Source organism: Diabrotica undecimpunctata, chromosome 3 (genome assembly GCF_040954645.1).
Source record: "Diabrotica undecimpunctata isolate CICGRU chromosome 3, icDiaUnde3, whole genome shotgun sequence".
Classification (NCBI taxonomy): Eukaryota; Metazoa; Arthropoda; class Insecta; order Coleoptera; family Chrysomelidae; genus Diabrotica; species Diabrotica undecimpunctata.
In genome coordinates this window covers 54578101-54605653 of record NC_092805.1, presented here as the reverse complement: position 1 = coordinate 54605653, position 27553 = coordinate 54578101, and the positions used below count along the sequence as shown (strand labels likewise).

The following is a 27553-nucleotide window of genomic DNA, read 5'->3' as shown; positions in this document are numbered from 1 at the left end:
TAATAACAAGATGAATCAGTTAATTAAACGGAAACTTGTAGGTACTTAATAAACAAATCCGACCGCAAGCTTTGTTTACTTTTTTGATGTTCATCATGTTCTAAATACGATAACTACACAAAACTTTTATACCGTTCATTTTACTCTGATACCCACTGGCAAATCCTGAAAACATCTTTTAGGAGGGAGGGCGAAAACAATTAAAATGTCTTATAATAGATCAAAAACAACGAACGATGCCGTTAAACCATTTTTCCGCTTATTCGTAATTTGTTCTTGGCCGAAGCCGTGTATATAGTAGAGGTGTGTTATTTTTGGAATACAAGTGTCAGTTGAACTGGTTAAATATGCTCTTCCTGGGCGTTTACTATAAAACAGAAAGTGAAAAAGTACGTAAATATTTCTCGTCTATTCCACAATTCTTCCAGCTGATCTATAACTTCCTAGGTAATTTTCATTAGTTTTAACTTCTTTCAATCTTTCATGTTTTACTTTGGCATCCACTAGACGTATTTTTTTATTGTGAAAGTTAGGTGTATTATTTTTTAATTTCTATATTTTTATATTACCGTTTTATATTTTTTGTAATTCTAGCCAGTAGCTGTTGAGTTCAATGTAAAATTTCTTTTATTTAATTATAAACGTGTACGGAAATAACAAGAATCTTAATATACTTCATTTTACCCTTTTTAAACGATTTGATATTGAAAACTACTAAACTAAGATGCAACTGTCAATCAAATTATCAAGAAACGAGAAAAATATACAGGGTGCGGCATTAGTGCGAAGAAGTCCAATTACTCATTTGTCGTAAGAGATACGAAAAAAAATATTTAGGTAAAAGTTAAAACACAGATAGGACCACACTCTAAAAATATTTTCAAATATACAGGGTAACCCTATTGACATGTGGAACAAATTTACCTTTTTTTTTAATGGAATACCCTGTATATTTTTACATTTTTGGACTCTTCTCGGTGTTCTCGTTTTTTCAATATAAGGATTGGCAGTGTTATACGGAGAAATTTAAAAGATTATTACGTTTTTTTAAATTACTTTCGTAGCAAAAATAATACACTGTAGAATTGTAGAGATTTGATATAAAAAATATGTTTACATTTAAAATATTTTTAATATAGTCCAATATTGTCTAAAATTATTAACATAGCGAAATATTTAATTTTGATATAGAGCTGCTCGAAACTTGGAATGGGTATTTTCTGAGTTTTCTTAAATAGATGTATTTTAGTATTGTAATTATTTTGTGTTATTTTATAACACTTTATTATTTTTTAAGCATTCCGTATACCTAACTGCTTTAATTTGTGAGTTATTCGTGATTTTTTTAACCAAACATTAATTGCAACAAAAATTAGGTGAAATTTTATCAGGTTGCTATGGAAATATTCATTCAAAACAAATTTGTCGAAAAAAATAGACAATAATCTAGACTGTCCCTTAATTTGTTAGTTTTGGATGAGCTATCAAAATATCTAAGTTATTATGATTTTTGGTGTGTAAAACATTAACAAAACATAATATTCTTTTTAGTTGGCTATGATTCTGACACTAAACTTGCTTAAAAGTTTTACGTTAGACTATTTTTATAAAAATAGTTCCTGTTGCTTTGTTACTATTACCAAAAATATTTTTTTGATGTATTGATATATAATAATAGTATTGTTCGGAAACTATTTTCTTGTGGCATGTTAAAGTAATTACTATTTAAATGGTGCCACAACTAAAGGTTAAATTACGTTTATTGACGTTTTAATTTCCACTTCGGAAATCGTTCTCAAAATACAAACATTAGTAAATTAAACAAATTTTGTTTTTTTGTTACTTGGTGAAAAATTATTCTAAATTTATTAAATTAGAAGAATTTTTCACCAAGTAACAAAAAAACAAAATTTGTTTAATTTACTAATGTTTGTATTTTGAGAACGATTTCCGAAGTGGAAATTGAAACGTCAATAAACGTACTTTAACCTTTAATTGTGGCTTATTCCCATTCAAATAGTATTGATATAGCTTGTATGCCAGGAGGGCATAATATAAATGTGCTACTAACAATAAGAATTTATCATCAACAACTCGTAGATAAACGATAACCAGAAGAAAAACTTTTCAAAGTTTACTAGAATAGTTTCACCGGAACCGGACAGGTAAATTACGAAAAATCTGACCGAACAAAAATTATTGTAAATGATGAAAATAAATTTAATGTAATCCTTAATATCACTGGGAATCCGCATATTCATACAAGGGAAATTGTACATGCTTTTAAAATTAGTGATCGTAGTGTTGGATTAATTAAAAAAAAAAAAGGAAAAGATGCACTCATATCATACACAGTTGCACCAAGTATTACATGAGCATAACTAAGATAATAGAGTAGAATTTTGTCGGTGGACGCAGTAACAGATTCAGAATGATGCATAATATTTCTTGGAGTATGTTCTATTTGAACTCTGAAGCTAATTTCCACAAGAATGGTAGTGTAAACAGGCTTAATTTTCACCATTATTTACTCATCTTCTAATTTACAAGAAAATTTTCAACCACAGTCAAACAACATGATCATTAAAATGTTTGGGCTGTAATTCCTGGAAATTATGTCATAGGACCCTTTTTTTGAGGATCCCGTAAACGGAAGACTGTATCTACATTTTTTGGACAACGAATTGCCGAAATTATTTATATAGTGTCAGAAGAGTCATTTCCGCCTTGGAGTTCCATGGGAAAACGGTCCTTTTCAGATTGTTGACCTTTTGTTTGTTTGGGTTTTGTTTTGTTTGTGATAGCTGTGGCTATGTCCGGCTATGTCGTGGCTATGAATTTGACTCTTAAGGAGTGTGTGTGGTGCTCACTGTTTGTTATTTGGTGTTTTGTTTAGGTGTTTATTAATGTGGTATATTGATATAATTATTGGATATGCGTTGTTGGCTTTTCTCTATATTTATGGATGTGAGCTACGTGGAGGTAAAGTGTATATATGGGTAAATGATAGTGTGTATTTGAATGATGTGTGTGGGTTATGGTATGTGTATATCGATGTGCATGTAGGTGTAGTGTTGTGTGTTTATGTACGGAGTTGGGTGAAGGTTTGGTTTATTAGGTTATTAAAACGGGAGGTGATTATGGCGTATCCATATAGGGTGTTGGACATTTGGTTGAGATAGCGGATAGTGTCGTTCCTCTTTTCAGGGAAGACGTTAAAGAGGATCATGGACATGAAATGTATTCATGTATGATATGAACAGAAATTCATTAAATAGTGGAAGTCATTTTTTTGAAGATTGCTTGTAATTATTTATTGACGTCGACGGAGGCCATTTTGAATAATTGATATAAATTTAACGATTTCTGTATTTTTTTTTGTTAAGTAAATATTTTGTTTTCCATTTAATTTTATTAGTAAACTTAGGTATTTTAATATTTTATTAAATGTTATCAAATTAAGGACCAGTCTAGACTATTATGTATTTTTTCACGGACAACCTGATAAAATTTCACCTAATTTGTGATGCAATTACCGTTTGGCACCAAGAATCACGAATAACTTTCAAAATTAGAGCAGTTAGGTATAGGGAAAGCTTAACAAATAATAAAATTTTAAAATAACATTTCATTACAATACTAAAATACAGGGTGTTCTATTTTAAAAAACTCAGAAAATACTCATACCGAGATTCATCTCTCCCTGTATATCAAAATTAAATATTTCGCTATGTTAATAATTTTATACAATAGTAGACTATATAAAAATCTTTAAAAAAAAAATATTATTTTATATGTCAAATCTTTACAATTCTATAGGTTATTAATTTTAATACGAAATTAATAAAAAACGTAATTATCTTTTAAATTAACATGTATGCAAATAAAATTACGAAAGTTTTTGTTAATAAAGCGAGAACTTCGAGAAGACTCCAAAAATGTAAAAATATACGAGGTGTTCCATTAAAAAAAGATAAGTTTGATCCACCCATCAATATGCGTGGCCCTGTATATTTGAAAATATTTTTAGAGTACTTGTGCTCCAACTTTAAGCTAAATAATTTTTTTGGTATCTCTTACAACAACTGAGTAATTGGACTTTCTCACACTAATGCCGCACCCTGTATTTTCTCAATTAAAATTTATCAATTGCAATTGAATTATAAATTCGTACAAATAATAGATATTTATAACGCCAAAAAGGCAAGGCAAGAAAAAAATAGGTAGTAGAAAAATAGAAATACAACAGAAAACAAATATTTGTCCTAAAAATCAGACAAAAAACATGAATCTATATAAAAAAACTCACAATTTATTTGGTGCATTTATGTACCTGGAAAAAATACTTAAGACAAGAATATTTTTTATATGTTCGCTTTAGTTTTGTCCACATGTTTTTTTTCCAGATTCTCTTTGAATATTTTCATAATAAAGGACGCAACGACTTTTGTTATTGGTACCAACATCTTCCAAGGAATATTGACGATTGTCAACAACATCCCGCGTATGCTGATCAACGTCATAACCTATAAGACTGTTGACGATTTCCTGCTTGAATTTGCTCATGCACATTTTTTCATTGGCTACTACGTGGTGCAACACTACCAATAAGAAGCTCAATGGCCAGCTTGCGGTATCACATCACCCTTCTGCGTAATGAGGTGGTATACGACTTCTTTTGACCTAAAAGGCCAATATAGGCTTTATGCTTGTTGTAGTCAACCGTAGCAGCATGCTTTTGCAATCCTTTATTATTGCCAGCTCTCAGTAACCTATCAGTGTATTTTGTGGATAAGGTAAGGACATCTCTTTTGTCCTTCCACTTCTGGATAATTATACCTGAAGAGCTTTCGGTTGTCTCGGTTTCTCCTTTTTTAAGCTTTTTTTTTTCGAGAACTGGTTTAGGATTCATCTTTTGATTCGATCAGAGAGTCCCAACCAAGTGAGTGTTTCTGGCAAGTAAAACATATCCCAACTCGACACTTGTATAGTAATTCTTAGTAAACATTGTCCGTCCCTTATCAAACAAGTCCTTTGCAAGAGTGAGTACTACATTTGGGACATTAGTCTTAACAAGACTACAATCGTTTTGTCAATGCAAAGGGCTTTGGTCGGTGTGAAATATCGTTGAAAATTATGTTTTTTTTAAGTTGTTCTGGGAAAGGCGATATTTTCTGCAAACTGTCCGTGGACTCATTTTCATTATTGTTAAAATGACCATTTAATTTTTGACCAATATGATTCGGTACTTGGGTATTGAACAAATCCTATCCAAATCAGTATACCATTGAATTTTTTCATTTCGTAAATACTTGTATCTTACCAATGACACACTCTATAAAGCCTCTATATCTATATATTATAGCCTCTCGTGTAACTTCTTTAGCGAGTCATTGAGCTGCGTATGTGTTTGTTTCTGTGGCCATCATTTCAACCAAGTCTTTGTCTAAAAATAGAGCGTAGAAGTAAAGCGGTAATTTATCATAATAGTTTTCATATACTTGCATATTCACTCCGGCATTAGGCTCGGTAAATACGAATTGTTTTAAATTCACTCCAGTTACGGGACTCTAAATAAGCTGGTTAACATCGACAAATTCTTTGTCAATAGAACTTCAACCAATATTGTCCTAAATAACCAGTTCAATTGTTTCCATGAATCTTCATTATCTAGTATATTTGAGCAACTTGGCTGTGACGAATTATCGGATTCATCCTCATTACCTGGAACGTATTTGTCGGCGATACACCAAATAGTTGATCGTCGTTTTCAGCAGATAACATTTTCCGCAACAAAATTTTGGGAATGAGAGAGAAAGAGAGGAGATTTCATAGAAGAAAAAAGGCAATTTGAGAAAAGCAGTATAAAAGCATACAATGGCTAAGAAGTCGGAACGAAAGTTCTACAGAAATCTCAACAAAATGAGCAAGGAATTCAAGCCAAGAGTAGAGAGCTGTTAGGATGGAGAGGAAAATATCCTAAATGATACGGCCTGAGTCTTGAAAAGATATGTTCAATTTTTCGACGCAAAATTTAATAGAAATTATATCGAAGAAGCAGATAACATACTAGCAGATCGTAATGATTGGATTCTATTCAACCCAAACGAAAAACCACCTACCACTGAAGGGGTTGACTAAGCCATTAAAAAGCTTAAAAATAATAAATCACCAGGAACTGATTAAATTTGCAGTGAGCTATACAAGAATGGTGGTGTCACTCTATTACAGACTGCATAAACCTTTACCTGTTATCTGGTAAAATGAGACCATGCCCTATGAATGGTTTCAATGCATGATATGCCTATTACATAAAAAAGCGACCAACTTGTGTGTCAATTAAAGAAGTATAAGACTGTTTATAACTGCTTACAAAATTAGAATTTAACATTGAAACCCCATTACCTATTCGTCAACTTAAAGGTCGCATACGACAATGTCAAAAGAACAGTACTACAGCAATCAATGCGTGAGTTTAGTATACCAGAAAAACTTATCCGATTAACAAGAATGGCAATATCTAACTTAAAAGCTAGTTTTAGGATAGAGGGAGAAAACTGGCTGCGTTCTATTTAATATTGCCTTGGAAAAGGCAGTCCAAAACACACGAATTAGAAACGGGGGTACTATTTATAATAGATAGATATAAATCTTAGCATTAGCTGATGACATTGACATAATAGGGCGTAACAAGCGAGATGTTGAGCTATATTTCCTAGAGTTGGAAACGGCGGTGAAACAGGTCGGTCTAGTCATCAAAGAAGACAAAATCAAGTACATGTTGGTTACTAATGATCTTATAACCAATGCCGAATGAGAAACTGTCTTTTGAAGTCATAAATTTAAACGTGAACAGCTTGACATATCTTGACTCGCTAGTGACTACTACCAACAAAACAAGTTAAGAAATAATTAAAAGACTAATTAACCTTACAAATCTTCTTCTTCAGATGCAAATCCACTAATGGATGTTAGCGATCACATTTTCCATTAATTCTCTATTTCTTGCAGTATGTATCAGAGATTGTATGTCGTTAATCCGTATCCATTGCCTTATGTTTCGGAGCCAGGACATTTTCTTGCGTCCCATTCCTCTCTTGCCTTCAATTTTACCCTCGATTATAAGTTGGAGGAACTGTTATTTTTCATTTCGCATGATGTGACCTAGATACGCCGTTTTCCTTTTCTTGATGATTTCGAAAAGTTGGCGTTCTTGGTTTATTCTTTTAAGGACATCTATATTTGTGATTTTTGCTGTTCATGGTATTTTTAGGATACGGCGATAGAGCCACATTTCGAAAGCTTCTAATCTGTTTATATCTCTCGTTTTGAGTATCCAATCCTCTACACCATATAGCAGCACTGACCACACGTAGCACTTAGTAAACCTTAGTCTCAGTTGAAGATCGAACTCTGAACAAGTCAGTACCTTCTTGAATTTTACAAAAGCTTGTCGAGCTTGCTCAATGCGACATTTTACTTCCCTGTCCGATGCCCAGTCTTCAAAAAGCCACAATCTCAGGTATTTAAATTTACTCACTCTTTCAATGGACTTAGTATTCAGTGTTATGGTGGAGTTTTCAAGTGCATCCAAGTTTCTGGAGATGATCATAAATTTGGTTTTTTTGGTATTAATCTCTAATCCCATTCGCTTACTGTATTCTCCGATTATAGTGACAAGTTGTTGAAGATCGACTATGTTGTCACAAATTAAGACACCATCATCAGCATATCGATACTCCATTCACTTTGATTCCCATCTTTGCATCCTCCAAAGACTCTTGAAATATGGCTTCCGAATAAATGTTAAATAAAAGAGGGGAAAGCACACATCACTGTCGAACGCCCCTTCTTATATGTATGGGTTTGGATATAGACTTGTCTATTTTTAACTGTGCGGTTTGATGCCAGTACAAGTTTTCAATGCATCTTATGTCTTTTTGGTCTATATCAACTTTCTTGAGGATCTGCATTAACTTGTGGTGTTGGACACGATCAAACGCTTTTTGGTAATCTAAAAAGCATAGGAACACATCCTTCTTCTGATCGTAACAATTTTGGACCAGCACCTGTGTTGCTAACCTTACAAATAGGGCTCCAAAAAACAATCTCACTCAAAAAATACTCAAAGACGTAAAATTATATACAAAACGCTGCTAAACCGGCTCCTCGACAAAATCCTCAGCAGAATATTTGTAGCTACAAACAACCAAGGGAAGTTGCACAAAAGATATTACTTCGAATAATAAACCATACATGGGATAGACATATAATACGAATGCCAGATAATACGATTTCTAAAAAGCTAATGACATTAACGATAGGAAGCAGAAGCAGAGGCCAAGCGCAAAATAGGTGGTTAGATGGAGTTGAGACCGACTTAGGGATATTAAAAATCAGAAGATAACACAGGTCGTCAGAAACCGAAGAAAAAGACGACGAATCTTAGAGCAGACCAGGATCCACAAAGTATTGTCGAGCCAAAGATCATGATCATGAAATGTGTATGAAATTACTTTCATCTAACTAAAACTAGACTACCATTTTGATAATTAAACATTTTTATAAACTTAAGAATAATTTTATACACCTTATACATATTTAATAATAGCAAATGAAGTAGATTGAAAGAGGGTATAATTTTTGTAACAATAAACTATTATTGAGTTACATTTTCTGTCTTTGCCTTTCAAATTTACTACAAGTATAAAATATGTGATCTAGGTCATATTGCATTTCGAATAAAACTTTTGATATAGTGTTCTATTACCATATTAAAATAATACACTTTTCCGTTAGGTACACTTTTAAAACCCGATATTTTTCTTCTAAACATATTATTTAAAAGAAAAAAGTGAATTAAAACATTTTTATATCGAAAGGTTGAAAGTTTGACCTAGTTGTGAAATTTTAAACTTTTCTTTTAGACTGATAAAATACTGATGTATTTTACTTAACTGACATAAACTTTTGACTGTCTATATAATTTATATTTGCTTCACTTTTCCTATAAAAAGAAATAGTTAATATGGTATATTCAGATATAACTATTTTATTTAAGTTCCAAGATGTCGTTGGATGAGGTAAGATCTTTTATATTGCTCTTTTCTTAGTTGTTTTAAAGATAAATTTATTTTGGATATTATGTTTATTAAAAATGAGGAAAAGACAATTTTTTTACATGTAATTGCTTACTTTTCTTTTATTTATTTAGTACAAACATTACTTAATAGATTATGTTATATACTAAATTACTTTACGCAAAAAAATATTACCTTTTTTTTGGTTTCATCATCATTGACTCGACAACCCGTTTCGGGTCTTGGTCTGTTCAATGATTCTTCTCCATTCTAACCTGTATCCTGCTTTTTTCTCCAATTTCTTATTTTTAAGGTTGTTATATCGTTTATCTTCGGTCTTTATGTGTCGCAGGATTTTTCTTTCAAAGGTGACTAATAATCTTTCATCACTTTTGGAGAGTGTCCTGGTTTCTGAACCATATTATGTGAATACTGGCCTTATTAAGGTTTTACATATTTGGCATTTTGTTTTTCTTTCAACGTTATCTGATATTCTTCTTCTGCTTCTTTCTCTTTATCAGCAATTCTGCTTGTTCATTGGCAGATTAATTCTTCCGTCGTCCGATACTTCTTCTGCTGATTGGTGACTTATCTCTTGCTATTTTGACGACACGGTTCTCCTCCATTCTGCTTATGTAATTATTCCATTCTTTTTTTCTATTTTGTGTCCATTCATTTATACACTGTACATTTTCTCCTAATGTCTTCACTTCTCTTTCGATCTCTCAGCGTATTTCCTGTAATTCTTCTCAGTACTCACAGCTCTGCCGTTTCCAGTAGCCTTTGCATTGTGGCTGTCTCGGGTCTTGTTTTTGAGGCATATGTCATTATTGGTCTTACACTGACTTTATATATTCATGATTTTATCTCAGTGTTAATGTGTCTGTTTCGCCATATAGTGTTATAAAGGCATCCTGCCAGTCTATTTGCTTTTTGTACTTAGTCTCTCACTTCTTTGTCCAGGTCTCCATAGCTAGATAGTGTAATTCCCAGGTATTTTGTTTCCATTACTTGTTCAATACTGATGCCATCAATTTCTATTTTACATCTGGTTGGTTCTTCGCTGACTACTATTGTTTTAGTTTTCTGAGATGAGATTGTCATATTAAATTCTTTTGCTCGTCAGTCTATGATATTTTATAACTACATGGATCAAATGAACTAAAACTGTAGAGGTTAAGTCGTATAAAACATTTTGAATTTACAATTAAAAAAAATAAGGGCCATTCATCGGACAAATTTCCTAGAGAAAATATTTCAATAATTTAATATTTATTTTTTTTTATATATTTAATTAAAAATATGTTAAAATATTATAAAGTTTAAATTTGTGCTCTTTTTTAGAAGTTTAAATCGGCTTGTGATCAAGTAAGAAAATTTTCAAAAAGACCTCCAGATAATGATCTTCTAGAATTGTATTCGCTTTACAAACAAGCTACAGTTGGAAATGTTAATATTGGTAAGTCTCTCATTATCTCAAAAATAATTTTGCATCTATCTGTAATTAATCTGTGTAAACTTGCGTAAAGCACAACTTTTAAAGCTTAAAATAATAATTTCTTAAATATGTTTCTTCTCATTGCTTTGGTAAGTATCCTTAGGACACTATAATTTCAGATAGTCTTTAATACAAGCCTTATATCAACATTTGTATAACATGATAAAAGAAAAACATATTTTTGGTATATTTGGTACTTCGTGTTTGCTTTTAATAATTTTTTTAGCTTGGCTTTGTTTTTTTTAATAATAATTAATAGTTAGGTTAAATTAGAATTACAAAAATAAACATATTTAGTCTTAAATAACTACTTAGTAAATGAATAGAGGCTTTCTCTAGTGCAGTGAATCTGAAAACTAAATAGTGCGGCAAGTAAAGTAGATAAAAATAATAAAACAAAATACTGGTACATAGAATATAATACAAATATAAAATATGATGGAAACAGGAAATATGAAAAGAATGAGACTGCTAGTGTCAATTGATCAGTTTGCATTTTTCTAATATTACGGTCGCGTCGCTTGCAAAAGATACTTGAAATTTCTACAAAAAAAAAAAAGAAATACGTGAATCCATGATAAAAAAAGGGTGTGGCAGTCCAGTGGGACTGCCGGTGGAAGTTACACTTCTATACACACATTCGCCGTTATAAATTTATTTGGGAGTCAATCTGCACAATCATTACATATGTAATGCTATAGGTAAGACATAGCAGAAAGAGAAACAAAATTAATAACAACTTACTAACAATTAATAAACAACTTTTGACCTGTAAATGAAGGATTGAATCAATATTTTGATGAAAATGTATATTTTTATTTTCATATATGTATGAAAGGAGTTGAATGCAAAAATTTTTTTACACATCCTCTGCAGTAAAATTCATTGTTTATTTTGTTATTAATATAATAATACAATACAAATTAAAATGCAATAATTCATAAGTATTTAAAAGTGACAATAATATACATAAAAAAAATACAGTACAATACAGTGCAACATAATTCAATATAATAATACAATACAAATTAAAATGCAATATTCATAAGTATTTAAAAATGACAATAATATACATAACTTTTCTACTTACGCATATATGTTTAATTTACCATGTAATAATATTTATAAAAAAGTCCTCCCCGTCTGGGAATCGAACCCCGGTCTCCCGCGTGACAGGCGGGGATACTGACTACTATACTACCGAGGACATGACACAAAGGTATTTCAAAATTGACAGTTCTGGGTCATACAGTGATTTATTGAGATTAATATTTTGAAATACAAAAGACTAATATAATTATGAACATTTGATAAATAATACAAAACGTATCACATAAATAATATTAATAAATATTTTATTATATATATATATATATAATATTATATAATATTAAATTATATATACAAAAGGAACATTTTTATATTCGAGAGAGGAAGAGAGAGAAAATATATCTTCTGTCTCTCTCTTACTTATTATCTTACATATGTAATGGTTTCACAGATTCACTCCCAACAAATTTCCAACGTGGAGCGCGCGTATAGAAGTATAACTTCAATAATATTAATAAATATTTTATTATATGTATAATATTATATGTATATATATCTTTATATAATATATATAATATTAAATTAAATATAAAAAAGAAACATTTTTCTATTCGATAGAGGAAGAGAGAAAATATATCTTCTGTCTTTCTCTTACTCATTATCTTACATATGTAATGATTTCACATATCTACTCCCATACAAATTTCCAACGTGGAGCGCGCGTATAGAAGTATAACTTCAAAAATTATGTCCTGTATAAAAAAATTCCTAAAATAGCCGAGGAATTATATGTTTCAAAAATCACGGTTTGAAAACTATTAAACACTATGGAAGAACTGCAACCATATCTAAAGTTAAATATCCTCGTCTTTCAAAACCTGTTTTCGATAGAGAAAGGAGAATTGTTGTTAAGATTTGTAAAAATAGTCAAAAAAATAGACTGTGGAAGATTACTTCCGATTGGAATCAAGACTGGGCTAAATTGTGCAATAAATTTTTATAAGGTTGAATTGGTATTAGGTTTTAAAAAAGTATACTATTGAAAATTTTGGTTTTTAAACAAAAGAAAAACGTTTATTGACAGAAAACCAAAACATAAGCTGATTGAGATGAGCAAAATTAAAACTTTATTGGTCAATAATAGATAAGTTCAAGAGATTTTGTATTAGCAATCACCGAAATCATGATTAGAATTCGTTTTATAAAGATTATCTAAAGAGAACTTTAACATTTTTTTAAGACATTATTGTTTTGGGGATGTATGTCAGAGTCAAATTGAGATTACTTTCAATTTATTGAAATATCATCAGTGCCACAAAATGCCGAGAAATTTTGCAAAACAGTGTATTTTTTCTGGAAGCCATCTGTTAAAACCGATCGTAATACAACCAATTGGCTTATTGTACATCTTCCATCCATTAATGATATGCATTTCCGAATTCTGGAACCCTCCACCAGCTTGTACAGGTCTAGTAGATGCTTGTCATAAGCAGAATTATTTTGCTATAAATACAAAGTGATATTCATAATAAAAAATTAGTTCAAATAAAGTTTTATTCGGTAATTGGTAGCAAATATCTTTTGTGAAGCACAGTGAAATACTACAAAAAGTAGTGAAACAGTGATGAACATTTGAGACAGCTGAAAACTCTTTTACGCTCACTTGGGCGTATTAAAGTTAGAAAAAAATATGAGACCTTCCTATTTTTGTGTACATTTCATAATTCGTAATGTAGGTTGTCACATAATTTAGTTGCTGTTACAGTACAGTATATTGTTATACAGTACAGTATAGTACAGCATTATCAACCAAAAAGTAATGATTTTTTTAATAACGCTTTACATGCTTGCATAATATTGGAAAGCAAAAAATATCTGCCCCACCCCCGTTAGGCAGGTAAAATAATGGCGACTGAATTATTTTTTAAAGACAAAGGTGTGTTACTTTTACTCATTCAAAAATGAAAGTTCTTTTTCTTTAAATGCTATTCCCTCTTTGAATGTTGAAGACCCACAGTGTGATTTTAGTAATGAAAAATTGTACAAATTTAAAAGAGCGAAATGGTGCTCGATTTGGATCATTGTAGCAAGTTAATAGTATTTTGCATCCTAAATTTATTTATTTTGCTTGTACGATATTTGCAAAAAAGGAATTTTATTGTTGCGAATGGCATATCCGAAATATTCTAAATAACTTGCTCCTACTTTTAATGTCGGCACTGAACGATACTCATTTAGATATCCTCGTGAATTATCATCTCTTTGTCGTCCATTTGTTAAATAATAGACTCCTGTCTTATGTACAGAAATGTTTTTGACTTTATTGAACAGAAGTATCGTACAGATTCTAAAGTTTTTTTCATTGAACAACTCTAATATGTAGATATTATGTAAAACTGAAAGGCCAACAAATACTAACGAAATATATATATAATATATGACGAAATATATATATAATATATATATATATATATATATATATATATATATATATATATATATATATATATATATATATATATATATATATATATATATATATATATCGAGAAAAGGAGTACGACCGTCAATCCAATATAAATTAAGGATCACTCAGAAGAGTGGTGGGTTTTTTCGGTCAAAAGGTGGAGAAAAAAGACAAAGTTGATGGCTACTTCATCTATTTATTGAAGACGTTTCGCTTTATTAATCAGAAAGCATCATCAGTTCATCTTAAAAAGATATGTAGCAGTCAGTGATAACAAAGTTGTAAAGACACTTAAGTAAATGGGCATTATACGATTATGATGTATAAACAATAAATTGAACTAGATAAGTTAACAATTTGTTCAAACTAAGCACAGCAAAAAGAACATGAGGTTTTGTTTTTTTTTATATAAATGTATAAGTTAAAAAACATTAAAGAAGAGAATGAAGAACTAAGAAAATCAAAGAAGCACTTCACATCATAACTATTGCTATATTGTTGGAAGTGCTTCTTTGATTTTCTTAGTTCTTCATTCTCTTTTTTAATGTTTTTTTAACTTATACATTTATACAAAAAAAAAACAAAACCACATGTTCTTTTTGCTGTGCTTAGTTTGAACAAATTGTTAACTTATCTAGTTCAATTTATTGTTTATACATCATCATCGTATAATGTCCATTTACTTAAGTGTCTTTACAACTTTGTTATCACTGACTGCTACATATCTTTTTAAGATGAACTGATGATGCTTTCTGATTAAGAAAGCGAAACGTCTTCAATAAATAGATGAAGTAGCCATCAACTTTGTCTTTTTCCTCCACCTTTTGACCAAAAAAACCCACCACTCTTCTGAGTGATCCTTAATTTCTCTATATATATATATATATATATATATATATATATATATATATATATATATATATATATATATATATATATATATATGTTCGGATAAATTTCCGGATAAATAATATATATGTATATATATATATATATATATAAGCTTTTTCGATTTCAACAAAAGACCTTTACAGAGATCATTTCTCCACCCCTTTGATCCTGAAATAGCTGCTGCCCTATGCCATGATCTCAGTTGATCCGCGGGTGTTTATTTGGCAAAGCATTATTATCACCTGTCCTCCATATCTGTACGAACGAGAGCTATCCCCGCCCGAGTGTGTTTTCGAAGAAGTACTGAAAGGCCGTTACTCGGTTCATAACCCCTCATGGAAATTAACACCAGGACGATAATATCATATAGAAATGACATAAACACAAAAAAATCAAAAGCTTGTACATTAGCAGATCACATACAAAATCTTCTGTCTGTGTACAACTGTGTACTGTCTGTAAAAGTCTGTGGTACCACAGACACAGACGACCATCTCGTATGATGGTTTGAGAGTAACTGGACGAGTAGGAAATAAAACTTACTTGCCTCTTAGATATTTGGGACCTACGTTACTCTAAAACTAAGGCTTTCAGGAAACTGGAAGGGTGTGTAGCCTTATAGGAGTTCGAAAAATCCGACTGGTTAGTAACTACACAGGTGCGCGGACTCAAGGGTCTGAAATAGACCAAAAGCCCGAATATGGCGCACACTACCAGTCGGACACACCCTGTACAATTAGCAATCACTATTCGCAAATCGGAGTACGTTCTGTAAAAAGTGCCCGTATTTCCGATTCAACGAATATGGATTCCCAGCTCTACCAACGAGGAAGTTTGTACTAGGACGATTTTTGTGGTAAAGATGAACACGACGTTCACCCAAACGCAAATATAACTGAATAGCCGCTTGAGGAGATTTGGAAGACTCTTCCGCACACTACTTCAGCCAATTACGTCTGGCGAACGACGGGCAAAGCAAAAACCACAATTGCAAAGCCAAAAAAAAGGAAAAGATTAACAAAAGGGTTTATTTTTGGAAATGACATATATTAAAAAAAACAAATGTATAAACAGCAAATCTGACACAGACAAATTACACAGCATTACATGTCTGCATATATACTATATTACAACAGATCGCACGCATATACAACACTGTGAAGCATTTCTTACTACGGATAAGGTTATTTTTTTATTGTTAAAGCTATTTTAGTATATTTCTAAAAAATAAACTGTGGTGAAAAACCACATATGACGACAAATCTTCGAAATTTTTCTTTACTGAAAACGATTCACAATGACTGTAATAAAATAATTATCGTTTTTTTACTACACACGCCAAAAATGATTGATGTTTACATTATAAATTGCTTTTAGGGTATTTTTAGCATTTTATTTTAGCATTTTGAAAATAGACAGATGCTAATAATTGTATTAAACAGACGAAAACATTACGAGACAAGTAAAATAAACGTTATAAAACTTGAAAGTACTTTATTTTTGAAAATGTGGAATTTAAATTAGTATCGAAAAATTATGTTGACTTTATTGCAATAAATTAGGTACTTAACTTCTATTAAAAGTTACTCAAAAAGTATTAGGACCATATCGATAAAAAGTTATATATAATGATACCTGAATAACTGTAAGGGGGCATATAAAGTAATACATATGTGTAAAACAGTATTCAATAACTTACCAATTCTATAGGTATACAGTAAAACTTGTTAATAACGGCCACTAAAAATGAAAGAACTATTGGCCGTTATATAAAGGTTGCCGCTATTGTCAGGTTTTGCAGTCCACAAATACTTATAAGATATTTGGAACTTTGTTTATTTTATTAATTAAAGCAAATATAATTCTATAGATAAACAGAAAACTACTAAAACTACTTTAATATACTAATACAAAACATAAAACTACATACTATACTAGGAAACAAATGTTTTATGAAAAAAAACTTTGTTTTTAAAGTATATGTAAATTTTTGTTATTTTTTACATTTTTTAGCTTTAATTTAAGAACATCAGCTTCATATTTAAGTAAAATTCGAGACGCATCCATAAAAATTTCACCATAATTTTTGCCCAATAAATAATTTTCTATGTCCCTCAATTTTGTACACACTTCACTCATATTAGATAAAGTGGATGGCTCTCTGTACGTATATCACTGTCAATGGAAGTAAATTTATCGAAATCTAAAATTTCGTTACGGACTGTAGGAAAGAGATGGGCAAGGAGTTCTTCATCAGTTTTTAGGAGAGGAGCACTTCATCCAAATTTGGATTATTTGGAACACAGAGTAGCTGGCTTTAGAAAAACATGTCTTAACCTGTAGCAGGAGATATTTCTTTCAAGCAAATGCAATCCATATAAACGCATTGGATAAATTTACGTTTTTCTTGCAATTCTCGAAATCACATCCTTTGTCAATAAACGCTAGAAGTCTTTTAATGAAAAACTTTCGGTAAATCCATTTGAAATTCTGAATTATTCCTTGATCTAAGCGCTAGCATTGTGAAGTGGTGTTGAGTAGCGGAAAGACTACTTTAACATTTTTTTAATGGAACTTTAGAATGTGACGTCGCATCATCCAGGAAAAGAAGTATTTTTCTATTTTGTTTTTTCATTTCATGAGCTCTGTTTTGTCTTGATATCATTGTTTAATAATAATAATAATTTATTGTCAAATTTACGCAGCCATCTTATCATAATTTCTGTTGTCATTCAAGCATTTTTGTTAGAAACCCATTCTAAGGGCAATTTGTCAATATGACTCCCCTTAAGACAGCAGGGATTTTTACTTTTTATAATTACTAATGGATCTTCTTTCAAACCTTCCATATTTGCACGTAGCAAATAATCAAACGTTGTCTTGCTGCCTTCTTCCCTGCACATTTTCATTTTTCAATGCAAATGTCTTGTTAGATATGGCTCGATAATAAAGCCCTGTTTCGTCAGCACTGTATACATCTCGTGAAGAATAATTTCTTAAAGATGTAGAAATAGTAAGAAGTTACCGCGCAGAGTTATTAGTAGATATAACAAACACAAGAAATATTACCATTCCTATTTCAGAAGCTAACGAGTGAACACCTAGCTTCTACTAATAGTATTTTTAATAAAAACTTGTCAGTTTAATGTGATTGTTCATCAAGTAAGTCGATATCACTTAAATACTTTCGACAACTAAAATTAGGCCAGTCCTCTCTGGCCACACTTAATATTTTGACATTCAAAATATTACAATCAAATTATAGCATCATTACAAACAGCTCAACCTAGCTTCGCTGCAGTAACTAAAATCATACAGAAAAATCTATAACAGCAACATCATGTCCCAGTAGAACTCAAGCCATTGTTATGAACGCTTTCCCAGACGTAGTGCTATTTGATAACATAAAGGCATTTGGCGAAATGGTTACTCCTAAAGAAATAACCTTTGCTTCACGTATTTCTAACCAGCGCATATGCTTCTTATTTTTCTATATTTTTCTTCCATATCCGTAGTAGATAATCTTCTAAAAAATAATCCGACTATTTCTGTTAGAAATCAAATAATATCTATTCGCAGACTTATTACACCTGCAAAGAGGCTACTACTTTCTAACGTGTGTACTTCGATCCCAAATGCACTCATAGAGCAAGCACTTAAAAATGAACTTCTTCAATTCTTCTTCAACACATCTTCAATTTTCGACGCTCAGTCTTTGTGAAACCAAAAAAAGAATACTTTGAGTTAAATACTTCAATTATAATTTCATATAAAAATACAAATTATAGGATCTTTATTACTTCGGACAAACTTGAATGCGTTTTATGTAAGCAATCTGGACACACTGCAGACTCCTGTCCTAACCCTCAAGAAATATCTAGCAATCTCTCTCCAAATACAACTTCTAGTTAAATCACACTTGATCCTCCTTTTAGTATATGTCCTCTTTCACCCTCGTAAAAAGAAGAAATCTATTCAAATAACCCACCACTGACATAACAATCCCAAATGAACAGTCTCTACCACCAGTATCTGTCCCTTCTAACCCTGGCATAAAAAGAACTTATTCCACTGACACAAGTCTTGAATCACCTTCTTTACTGGTTACTGCTAGGCCCCCAAACTTAAACTCTAATAACACACCAAAGACAACAACTTCGCAACTCTTAAATCATATCCTAAAAAGAAATCCAAAACTGATGTCAAAGAGATTGGTAAAATTAATCCATCTGCCCATTCAAGTATTGAAAAATTAATTTGTATTTATCCAGAAAAATTTTTGTTGTCAACATTACAAATAATTGCCTTCCTAGAAAATTACTTTGGGAGTAGTGATCCTCTCAAAGAAGCTCATAATTTCACTACGAACATTCATTCTCTCCTCGAAGATCTTACACAAATATACAAAACTGTATCCGATAGATCACTTAAAAATCGCATTACAAGAATAACGAAAAAGCTAAAACACACATTAAATTCTATAGACGTTAACGAACCTTCTAGCCTTACGTCCGATAGTTCATGTAACTCTAACTGCAATGATATCGATCTTTTCTAAAAATTACGTAATTAGTACAAGGTATATTCTTTCTACTAAATTAGTTTTTTTTTAATTTACTATTTTACAATGGAACCATCCAGATTTTCTTTGTCTCCAAGAGATTAATTTTAATACAACTAATATTCCTCATCCTAAATCCTTTGAAGGATACCACTTTGTTAGGACGAACTGCTTCAGAGCTAGTGGAGGTGCATCAATATTTGCGTCCAGCGCAATCTTCTCAACAATGCTACCTTTAATAACGAATTTTGAGGCAATTACCATAACTACATATTGTCCTAATAAACTTACCATCTGCTCCATATATATTCCCCCAAATCATTACTTAAAAGAAGAAGAGCTCCTAGACCTTATATTTCTTCAGAGCAGACTTCAATGCACATAACCGTATGTGGGGTTCTCAATCAACATTCGGACGGGGAAAAGTAGTTAAAAATATTATTAACTGCACAAACTCATGTCTTCTTAAGACAGGATCTAATACTCATTTTAATATTTTCTCTGGATCTTTCTCTACTATAGATCTTAGTATTAGTGACCCGAAATCTGCATTTTTTTAATCTGGCAAACAGCTGATGATCTCTTTAATAGCAATCATTATCCTATACTAACTTCCAACAATTGTAGTGGGACTGCCTCTGCCAAAAGCTATTGGCGCATAAATAAAGCTAACTCTCCAGAGTATTCAAAAGCTATTGACACTCTCTTGCTCGCTCATGATCATCTAATAATCAATAATGTAGACTATTTGTTAACATCAATAACAGACACTATTCTTTCAGCTGCTAAGACTCACATTGGCAAAACAACAGTCTCTCCAAATCATAAAGCAGTTCCTTGGTGGAATTCTTCTATCCAAAAAAGCTTTAAATAAGTACCAAAAAAATAAAAGCTTTGAAAATCTAATAAATTACAAAAAATTTAAAGCCAAAGCCAAACACGTAGTTAAAAAAAGTAAAAAATCGTCCTGGCAAGATTACGTATCATCCATTAACGAAAACTCCAATTTGGGCAAATCTAGGCAACTTTGAAAAACAAAATACAAAAATTTTAAGGTCACAAAACTAATAATAAAATTACTCGTTTAATTTCAAATGGTATAGAGATCACTTCATATGAACTTATTCCTAACACTTTTGCCAAACATTTCGAAGAGAAGTTCAGGAATAAAACTAATAATACTACTTTATCTCATCATGACTTGTATTCACACAGAAATCATCTGATATCATCTGAATAAAGTAGATCCCTTAATTCTTTTTCACTATTCACGAGCTAATATCTGCCTTAGCTAATAATACAAACACCGCAGCTGGACCTGACGATATTCCTTATGCTATGCATTAATCAATCATTTGTCTAATTATGATCTTAATAAACTCCTTAATTTATACAATATAATCTGGAGTTCCCATAAATTTCCATCTCAGTGGAGCAAATCCATTATACCAATACTCACGCCAAATTAGCCAACTATCTTTCCACAATCTTACAGACCCATCTCCCTCACATGCACTATGTGTAAGCTAATGGAAAAAATGATCAACAAACGCCTTTTATGGTATTTTAAAAAACACAAGATTATTCCAAAAAAACACTCTGGCTACCAAAGACAACGCTCCACAAGAGATAATCTGGTACTACTCCAAACCCATATCTCCAACGAAATTAATTGCAAGCAAGATTTGATAGCAACTATCTTTGATATAGAAGGCGCATTTGATACCATCTCTAGAAACACAATCCTTGGCAAACTTTCTGAATGTAACCTTACTGGCAACATATACGCATTTATCAAAAGCTTCCTAACATCTAGATCGTTCAGGGTTTCTATCAATAACTTGTTTTCTTCTCCACACATCCAACATGATGGAGTTCTTCAAGGTTCAGTTTTAAGCACACCCTTATTCATTCTTTCGATTAGCAAGTTAAGTGAAAATATAGCTCCACCAATCAAATGCGTATTTTATGCCGATGACCTAATAATGTACTGTTATTGTAAATCCAACGTAACTACTAGTAAAATTCTACAATTGGGAGTAAATGATCTACAAAACAAAGTAGCTTCTCTAGGAGTTACCCTCTCCCACTCTAAATCCAAAGTTAATAAATTTAGCAGAAGAATGAGTACTTTTAATCCTGAAATCACTATCAACAACTTCAAATTACCGGTTGTTGATATGTGCAATATAGTAGGGCTGATAATTGATTCAAGATTAACTTGGAAACAACACTTAAACTTTAAGAAACTTAAAGGAGTTTGTCTAAAAAGGTTAAAATATAATCACAACACTCTTACTCTCTCTGAAAGTTTACAGATTACTAATCCGCTCCAACTTCGACTATGGATGTTTCGTCTATATGTCTGGAAGTAAATCAATCTTAAATTCACTAAATACAGTACACAACACGGCTACTCGTCTATGTCTTGGATCATTCTGTTCTAGTCCGGCAGAAAGTTTTTACTGTGAAGCTAATAAACCTCCTCTATGGCTTAGGCGAGAAAACCTTCTTCTCTCCTATGCTGCTACAATTTCTTCCAATCCGTCCAATCCAGTATATCATTTAATTACATCATCACGCCAACCCCATAACAATAATGTAACTTAATTATACATCCTATTCCTAGTCTTCTACAGCCGTTACTTAAAGATATAAATTTGTCTGAAATCAGAACTCGACCATTCTCCAATAATCCCTATTGGACCAACATACTCCCATATCATGATATTTTCTTTACCAAATTTAACAAGGAAGATACCAGTATTAGTACATTAAGAATTCTCTTTCTAGAACTTATAAACAAAAATAAATATAACATAGTTCTTTACACTGACGCGTCTAAGACTGAAAGTGTTATTTAATAATCTGTAACCACTGTACAACAGCCTATCGAACTTTCTATAATTTCTCCTTGATGTAGTATCCACACTGGTGAATTACTAGCTACCTCACATGCTTTCAAATATGCCCAATAATATCCAAATACACACATAGCCATATGCTCTGATTCACTTTCCTCTATACACACCATTAATGCTATATCCACCAACCACCCTATCGTCCAAGATATTCATGACACATATCAGCTGCTTATAAACCAAAATGCAACTGTCACTCTGATATGGGTACCATCCCATGTCGGTATTAGTGGTAACGAAAAAGCTGATTGCCTTTCCAAAAATGCCGCATCATCCACGGACACCATTATCAATATACAAATTTGCAACGATATCAAGCTAGCCTGAAGAAGCTTAATCTATCCACCTGGCAGATTCACTGGAATAAAGTTACTTCAGCGCTGCATGAAGTTAAACCCTCAGTGAACCTACTTACGTATCCCAGTTTATCTCGAAAAAATATGGCCATCATACGGAGATTGCGTATAGGACATACCCGTCTAACTCATGGCCACCTGATGGCATCATCTCCACAACCAAAATGTCAGCACTGCAATACGACTCTCTGAATCAGACATATATGTATTATATACAGCTCGATGTCAGTACTAGTCTTCAAAGAGGTCCTAAAAAGCACAGACCAAATCAACAAGGCTATGAGATTCCTCGAAAAAAGTCAACTGCTCAACAACATATAAATGTTATGTTACATGTTTTTATTATTTTCTCTTTATGTTAAATGTTAACTATATTATTTTGTAATTTATATGATATTACCATGTAAATCATAACTCGAACTAATGACCATAGATGTCACATGCACGTTAATTTAAATTTAATAAAAAAAAAAAGAAATATTACATTAAATAGAATTGAATAACTTGATGTCTTTTCAATAGCTTAACACTGTTGAAATTTTTTTGGTGAGAACTGCTTTGAGATCATCATCTGTGATTCTGTGGGATCTTCTTTTTTCCATGAATTGCAGATAATCAAGCAGGATATGTTTAACGGTCAGTGGATCAGAGCAGCTGGAGCAGATTGGTAATGGTTCTTGTGTTATTAAGTATTTGTGTGTTAAACAAAACAATAAAAATAATTTTTATGGAGAAATTAAAAAAAGATATCTGGGGAAGGAAAATAACAAATTTATGGAAATATATAAATAAACAATCAGAAATACAAATAGTTACTAAAAGATACAGAATTAGATAGCTGGACTATATCGCTAGAATGAAGACTGATAAAACTGAGAGAATCTCAAAACTATTTCTGCAAAAATCGATTTCATTTTTAGTGTTTCCATCGGCTAACATTCATATCAGTGTTGAATTTTAGGTATGATCTGCGATGTATGATGTTTAAATATAGTTTTAGGGTTTGGCTCATCAGACGAAATTTTTTTTTTTTTTTAGCGTTAAACATAATTATTAAAGAAGAAAAGTTATTAACAGCACCTATCAGTTTTAAGTTTATTATTAAAAGATGTCAAACTAACTACTAGCATTAATAATTTATTAAACCATATACACTACAAGCCCATATGGGTACTTAAAGCATGGGTACACAAAGCATGGGGATCCGAATTAAGGGTTACGCCTTAGATTTCTCACCCCTGTCCCAGCCAATATGTACCTACGCGGCGGCGTTACAAAAAAAATAATCTATATACCTATTCGAAACTTTGCGTATAATTTTTCGAAAATAAAAAAATTTCCCTGCTCCTGGTATCAATATTTTTGTACGACATTTGGTCGCAGGTCATTATTTTTGTATTACCTACCCAAGTTATAAATGCCGTACAAAACTGTTTGGCCAAAAAAAAACTTACCCCATTAAGTGGTAAGTTTATCTTACCTGTAACTGACATTTGTATGTACCGATAAGAATTGACGGTATTATTTCTAAAGTTGTTATTACATATTGTAGTATGAATCCAATACAGTAAAATAGTATGAATATTGTAGATAGATAGATAGATAGTTTACTTGGCTGTAAGTTACAACAAGGTTTACAGCAAGTCAAAACTAAAATTATAAATATTAAACATTACAAAAAATGGAAACAATACATTCTTCTTCTTTAAGTTCCATGTTCTATCTAAGGTTGGAAATCATCATGGCTATGCGGCTTGTGTTGACTGCCGCTCTAAAAAGTTCTGCACTACTGCATTCAAACCATTCCCTTATGTTCTTAAGCCAGGATATTCTTCGTCTTCCCATATTTCGCTTTCCTCGGATTTTGCCTTGCATAATAAGTTGTAATAATGCGTATTTTTTCCCTCTCATCACATGTCCTATAAGTACTCAAGTTTTCGTCTTTTGATAGTTAATATTATTTCCGCCTCATTTTCTATCCTAGTTACTTCCACGTTTGACATTCTTTGAATCCATGAAATTCGTAGGATTCTTCTGTAACACCAAACTTCAAAGGCGGCCAACTTATTCAGATGTACTTGTTTTAGTGTCCACGCTTCCAAGCCATAAAGAAGTGTAGAGAACACGTAACATCGAAGCATTCTCAGGCGTAGTTCTAACCTTATATCCCGGTAACAAAGAAACTTTTTAAGTTTAATGAATGATGCACGTGCTATATCAATGCGTGTCCTAATTTCTTTGGTTTGGTCTACATCTGATGTTATCCATGTTCCTAAGTATTTATAGAATTTAACACTCTCAATTGCAGTATCTTCAATAATCAGTTGGATATTTGCATGTGCACATTTATTCATGATCATGCATTTAGTTTTGTTTAAATTTATTTTCAGTCCGTACTCATGACAGCGTTCATTAAGGCGTTGCATTACGTTCTGTAAATCATTGTTGTTATCCGTCATTATTACTGTATCGTCTGGAAAACGTAAGTTATTCAAAACTTCTCCATTGATAGATATACTTTCTATTGAGTTTGAGAGCGCTTTTTGAAATACCGCTTCACTGTAGATATTATAAAGTAGTGGGGAGAGCACGCAACCCTGATGGACTATTCTCTGTATTTTGATATTTTGGCTGTACTGGTTGTCAACTCTTACCTTGGCAGTTTGATTCCAATATAAATTAGATATAATTTTCATGTTACGACTGTCAATATTTTTGCTTTTTAATATATCTACAAGCTTTTTATGTTGAACCTTATCAAATGCCTTTTCAAAGTCTATAAAATATAAGTACATGTCCTGATTCATGTCCATGCATCTCTGAGCCAGCACATTCAAGTCGAACAAAGCATCTCTTGTACGCATACCATTTCTAAAGCCAAATTGTGTGTCACTAATTTCATATTCAAAAGTTTTAACAATTCTGCTGTGAATTATTTTCAAGTTTTCATGTTTTAAGTGTGTGACTCATTAACGCTATTGTTCTGTGATCTGAGCAAGTCGTTGCACTTGGCTCTTTGGGAATTGCTACAAAGGTCGATTGCAACTATTGTCTGGGGATTGTGGCAGTCTGATATATTAGATTAAAGAGTTCAATCATTACATTAATAACATCTTCATCGATGAGTTTTAATAATTCGATTGGCACATCATCTGGTCCAGTAGCTTTACCCTCTTTTGTGTTTTTGATGGCATAGATGACTTCTTCTCTTAATATTGGTGGTCCGGTATCCTCGGTGATCTCTAATGACAGTTCTTCCCTTTCATCATTAAACAGTTGTTGGATGTAATTGGTCCAGTGACATAATCTCTCCTTCATATCAGTAATAATATCTCCTTTATCATTTTTAAGGATATTCGTTCTTCTACGTTTTCCAGAACCTGCCATTTCTTTGATTTTTTTTTTGTGTAAATTAAAGCTATCATACTTTTTATCCAGATCTTCTATTTCCTTGCATCTGTCGGAGAGCCACCTCTCTTTTGCCTCTCGAATTTTCTTTCTGATGTTTCACTGAATTTCTTTGTATTTAAACAGGTCTTTTACTTTATGTTTTCTTCGTTCTTCCATAAGTTCAAGAAGTTCTACTGTCATCCAAGGTTTTGTTTTTTCTCCAAGTGGTTTGAGGGTCACTTTTCCAACTGACACAAGGGCATGTTGAATTTTTCCCCATTTTTGGTCAATAGTTAGTTTCCGCATTATCTTCTTTGACTTTCCTTAAGTTCTCGTTTATTTTAAATTTCGTTTCAGCATATGTGTTGTCTTGTTTGAGACGTCTTGTATCCATGATTTTCTTGGTGCTAGGGCTGTTGACCTTCTTTAGTTTCACTCTCATCGACAAAACAACCGGGTTGTGATCGGAGAATATATCCGCTCCTCGATAAGTTTTAGATGATATTATAGAATTTCTATATCTTCTATATAACCTATATAGTTGACGATAATATAATCTATTTGATTTCTGACTATTTTGTTGCTATTGTCAACTGGTGACCTCCATGTATATAGTCTACGTTTAGGAAGTTTGAACAAGGTATTTGTAATTATGAGTTCCTCATTGACACAGAAATCGACAACCCTATCGCCACGTTCATTTCTTTCCCCTAGTCCATATCGCCCCACGCAATTCTCCACTTCTCCTTGGCCCAGTTTAGCGTTCAAATCGCCCATTATAATATTTATATCTTGTCTTATATAATAACAATACATTAAAAATATTTAAAACATTAAAATACATAAAAACGTACAATAATATAGACATATAATTAAAATAATATTATATTTGGTTATGTTGCAGCTTGGGCATTCACAGATTTATGTATGATTTATGTATGAAATACAGTGTATGAATTTCATCCAGCATGAATCATATATTTTATATGTGATTCATACTGGATTAAATGACCCACTAACAATCACCCATTAGTTTGTAGACAAATGTTATTTCGTTGATTTTGCTTATAAGATTTTCCTGTTTTAGCTAAACCATCAGGCTTAGAAGACGTAAAGAAATGGGAAGCTTGGAACGCCAAAAAAGGAATTGCTATTAGTACCGCTAAAGAACAATACATTGCAAAGGCGAAGGTTTTGGCTGGTACATATGCTTAAGTTTCTGCATACTCTTTCTCATTGTTTTTTGTAGTACTAAATAATAAAGTAGTTACTGATGATATCACATTCACAATACTGTAATTTTAGCACTGAAAAGTAATATACTGATATTTTTTGTTTA

General features: G+C 31.8%; 1 protein-coding gene across 2 annotated transcripts; it reads left to right on the top strand.

Annotated features, from left to right (window-relative positions):
• Positions 1-246: 246 nt before the first annotated feature.
• Positions 247-27553, top strand: LOC140435605 (putative acyl-CoA-binding protein). Of its 2 annotated transcripts, none has more exons than XM_072524350.1 (3): positions 247-389; positions 10425-10539; positions 27302-27553. In XM_072524350.1, the coding sequence occupies exons 1-3, from the start codon at positions 348-350 to the stop codon at positions 27427-27429; spliced, it is 285 nt and encodes a 94-aa protein (XP_072380451.1). In that variant the 5' UTR covers positions 247-347; the 3' UTR covers positions 27430-27553. The 2 variants fall into 2 exon arrangements, with proteins under 2 accessions (XP_072380451.1, XP_072380452.1); XM_072524351.1 differs by lacking the exon at positions 247-389 and adding an exon at positions 9056-9083.

Bases quoted from the DNA above. Each gene is read 5' to 3' on its own strand.
- LOC140435605 (XM_072524350.1), top strand. From the start codon at position 348: ATGCTCTTCCTGGGCGTTTACTATAAAACAGAAAGTGAAAAA. The intron at 390-10,424 runs GTACGTAAATAT...GCTCTTTTTTAG, and splicing joins ATAAAACAGAAAGTGAAAAA to AAGTTTAAATCGGCTTGTGA. The intron at 10,540-27,301 runs GTAAGTCTCTCA...TTCCTGTTTTAG, and splicing joins AGTTGGAAATGTTAATATTG to CTAAACCATCAGGCTTAGAA.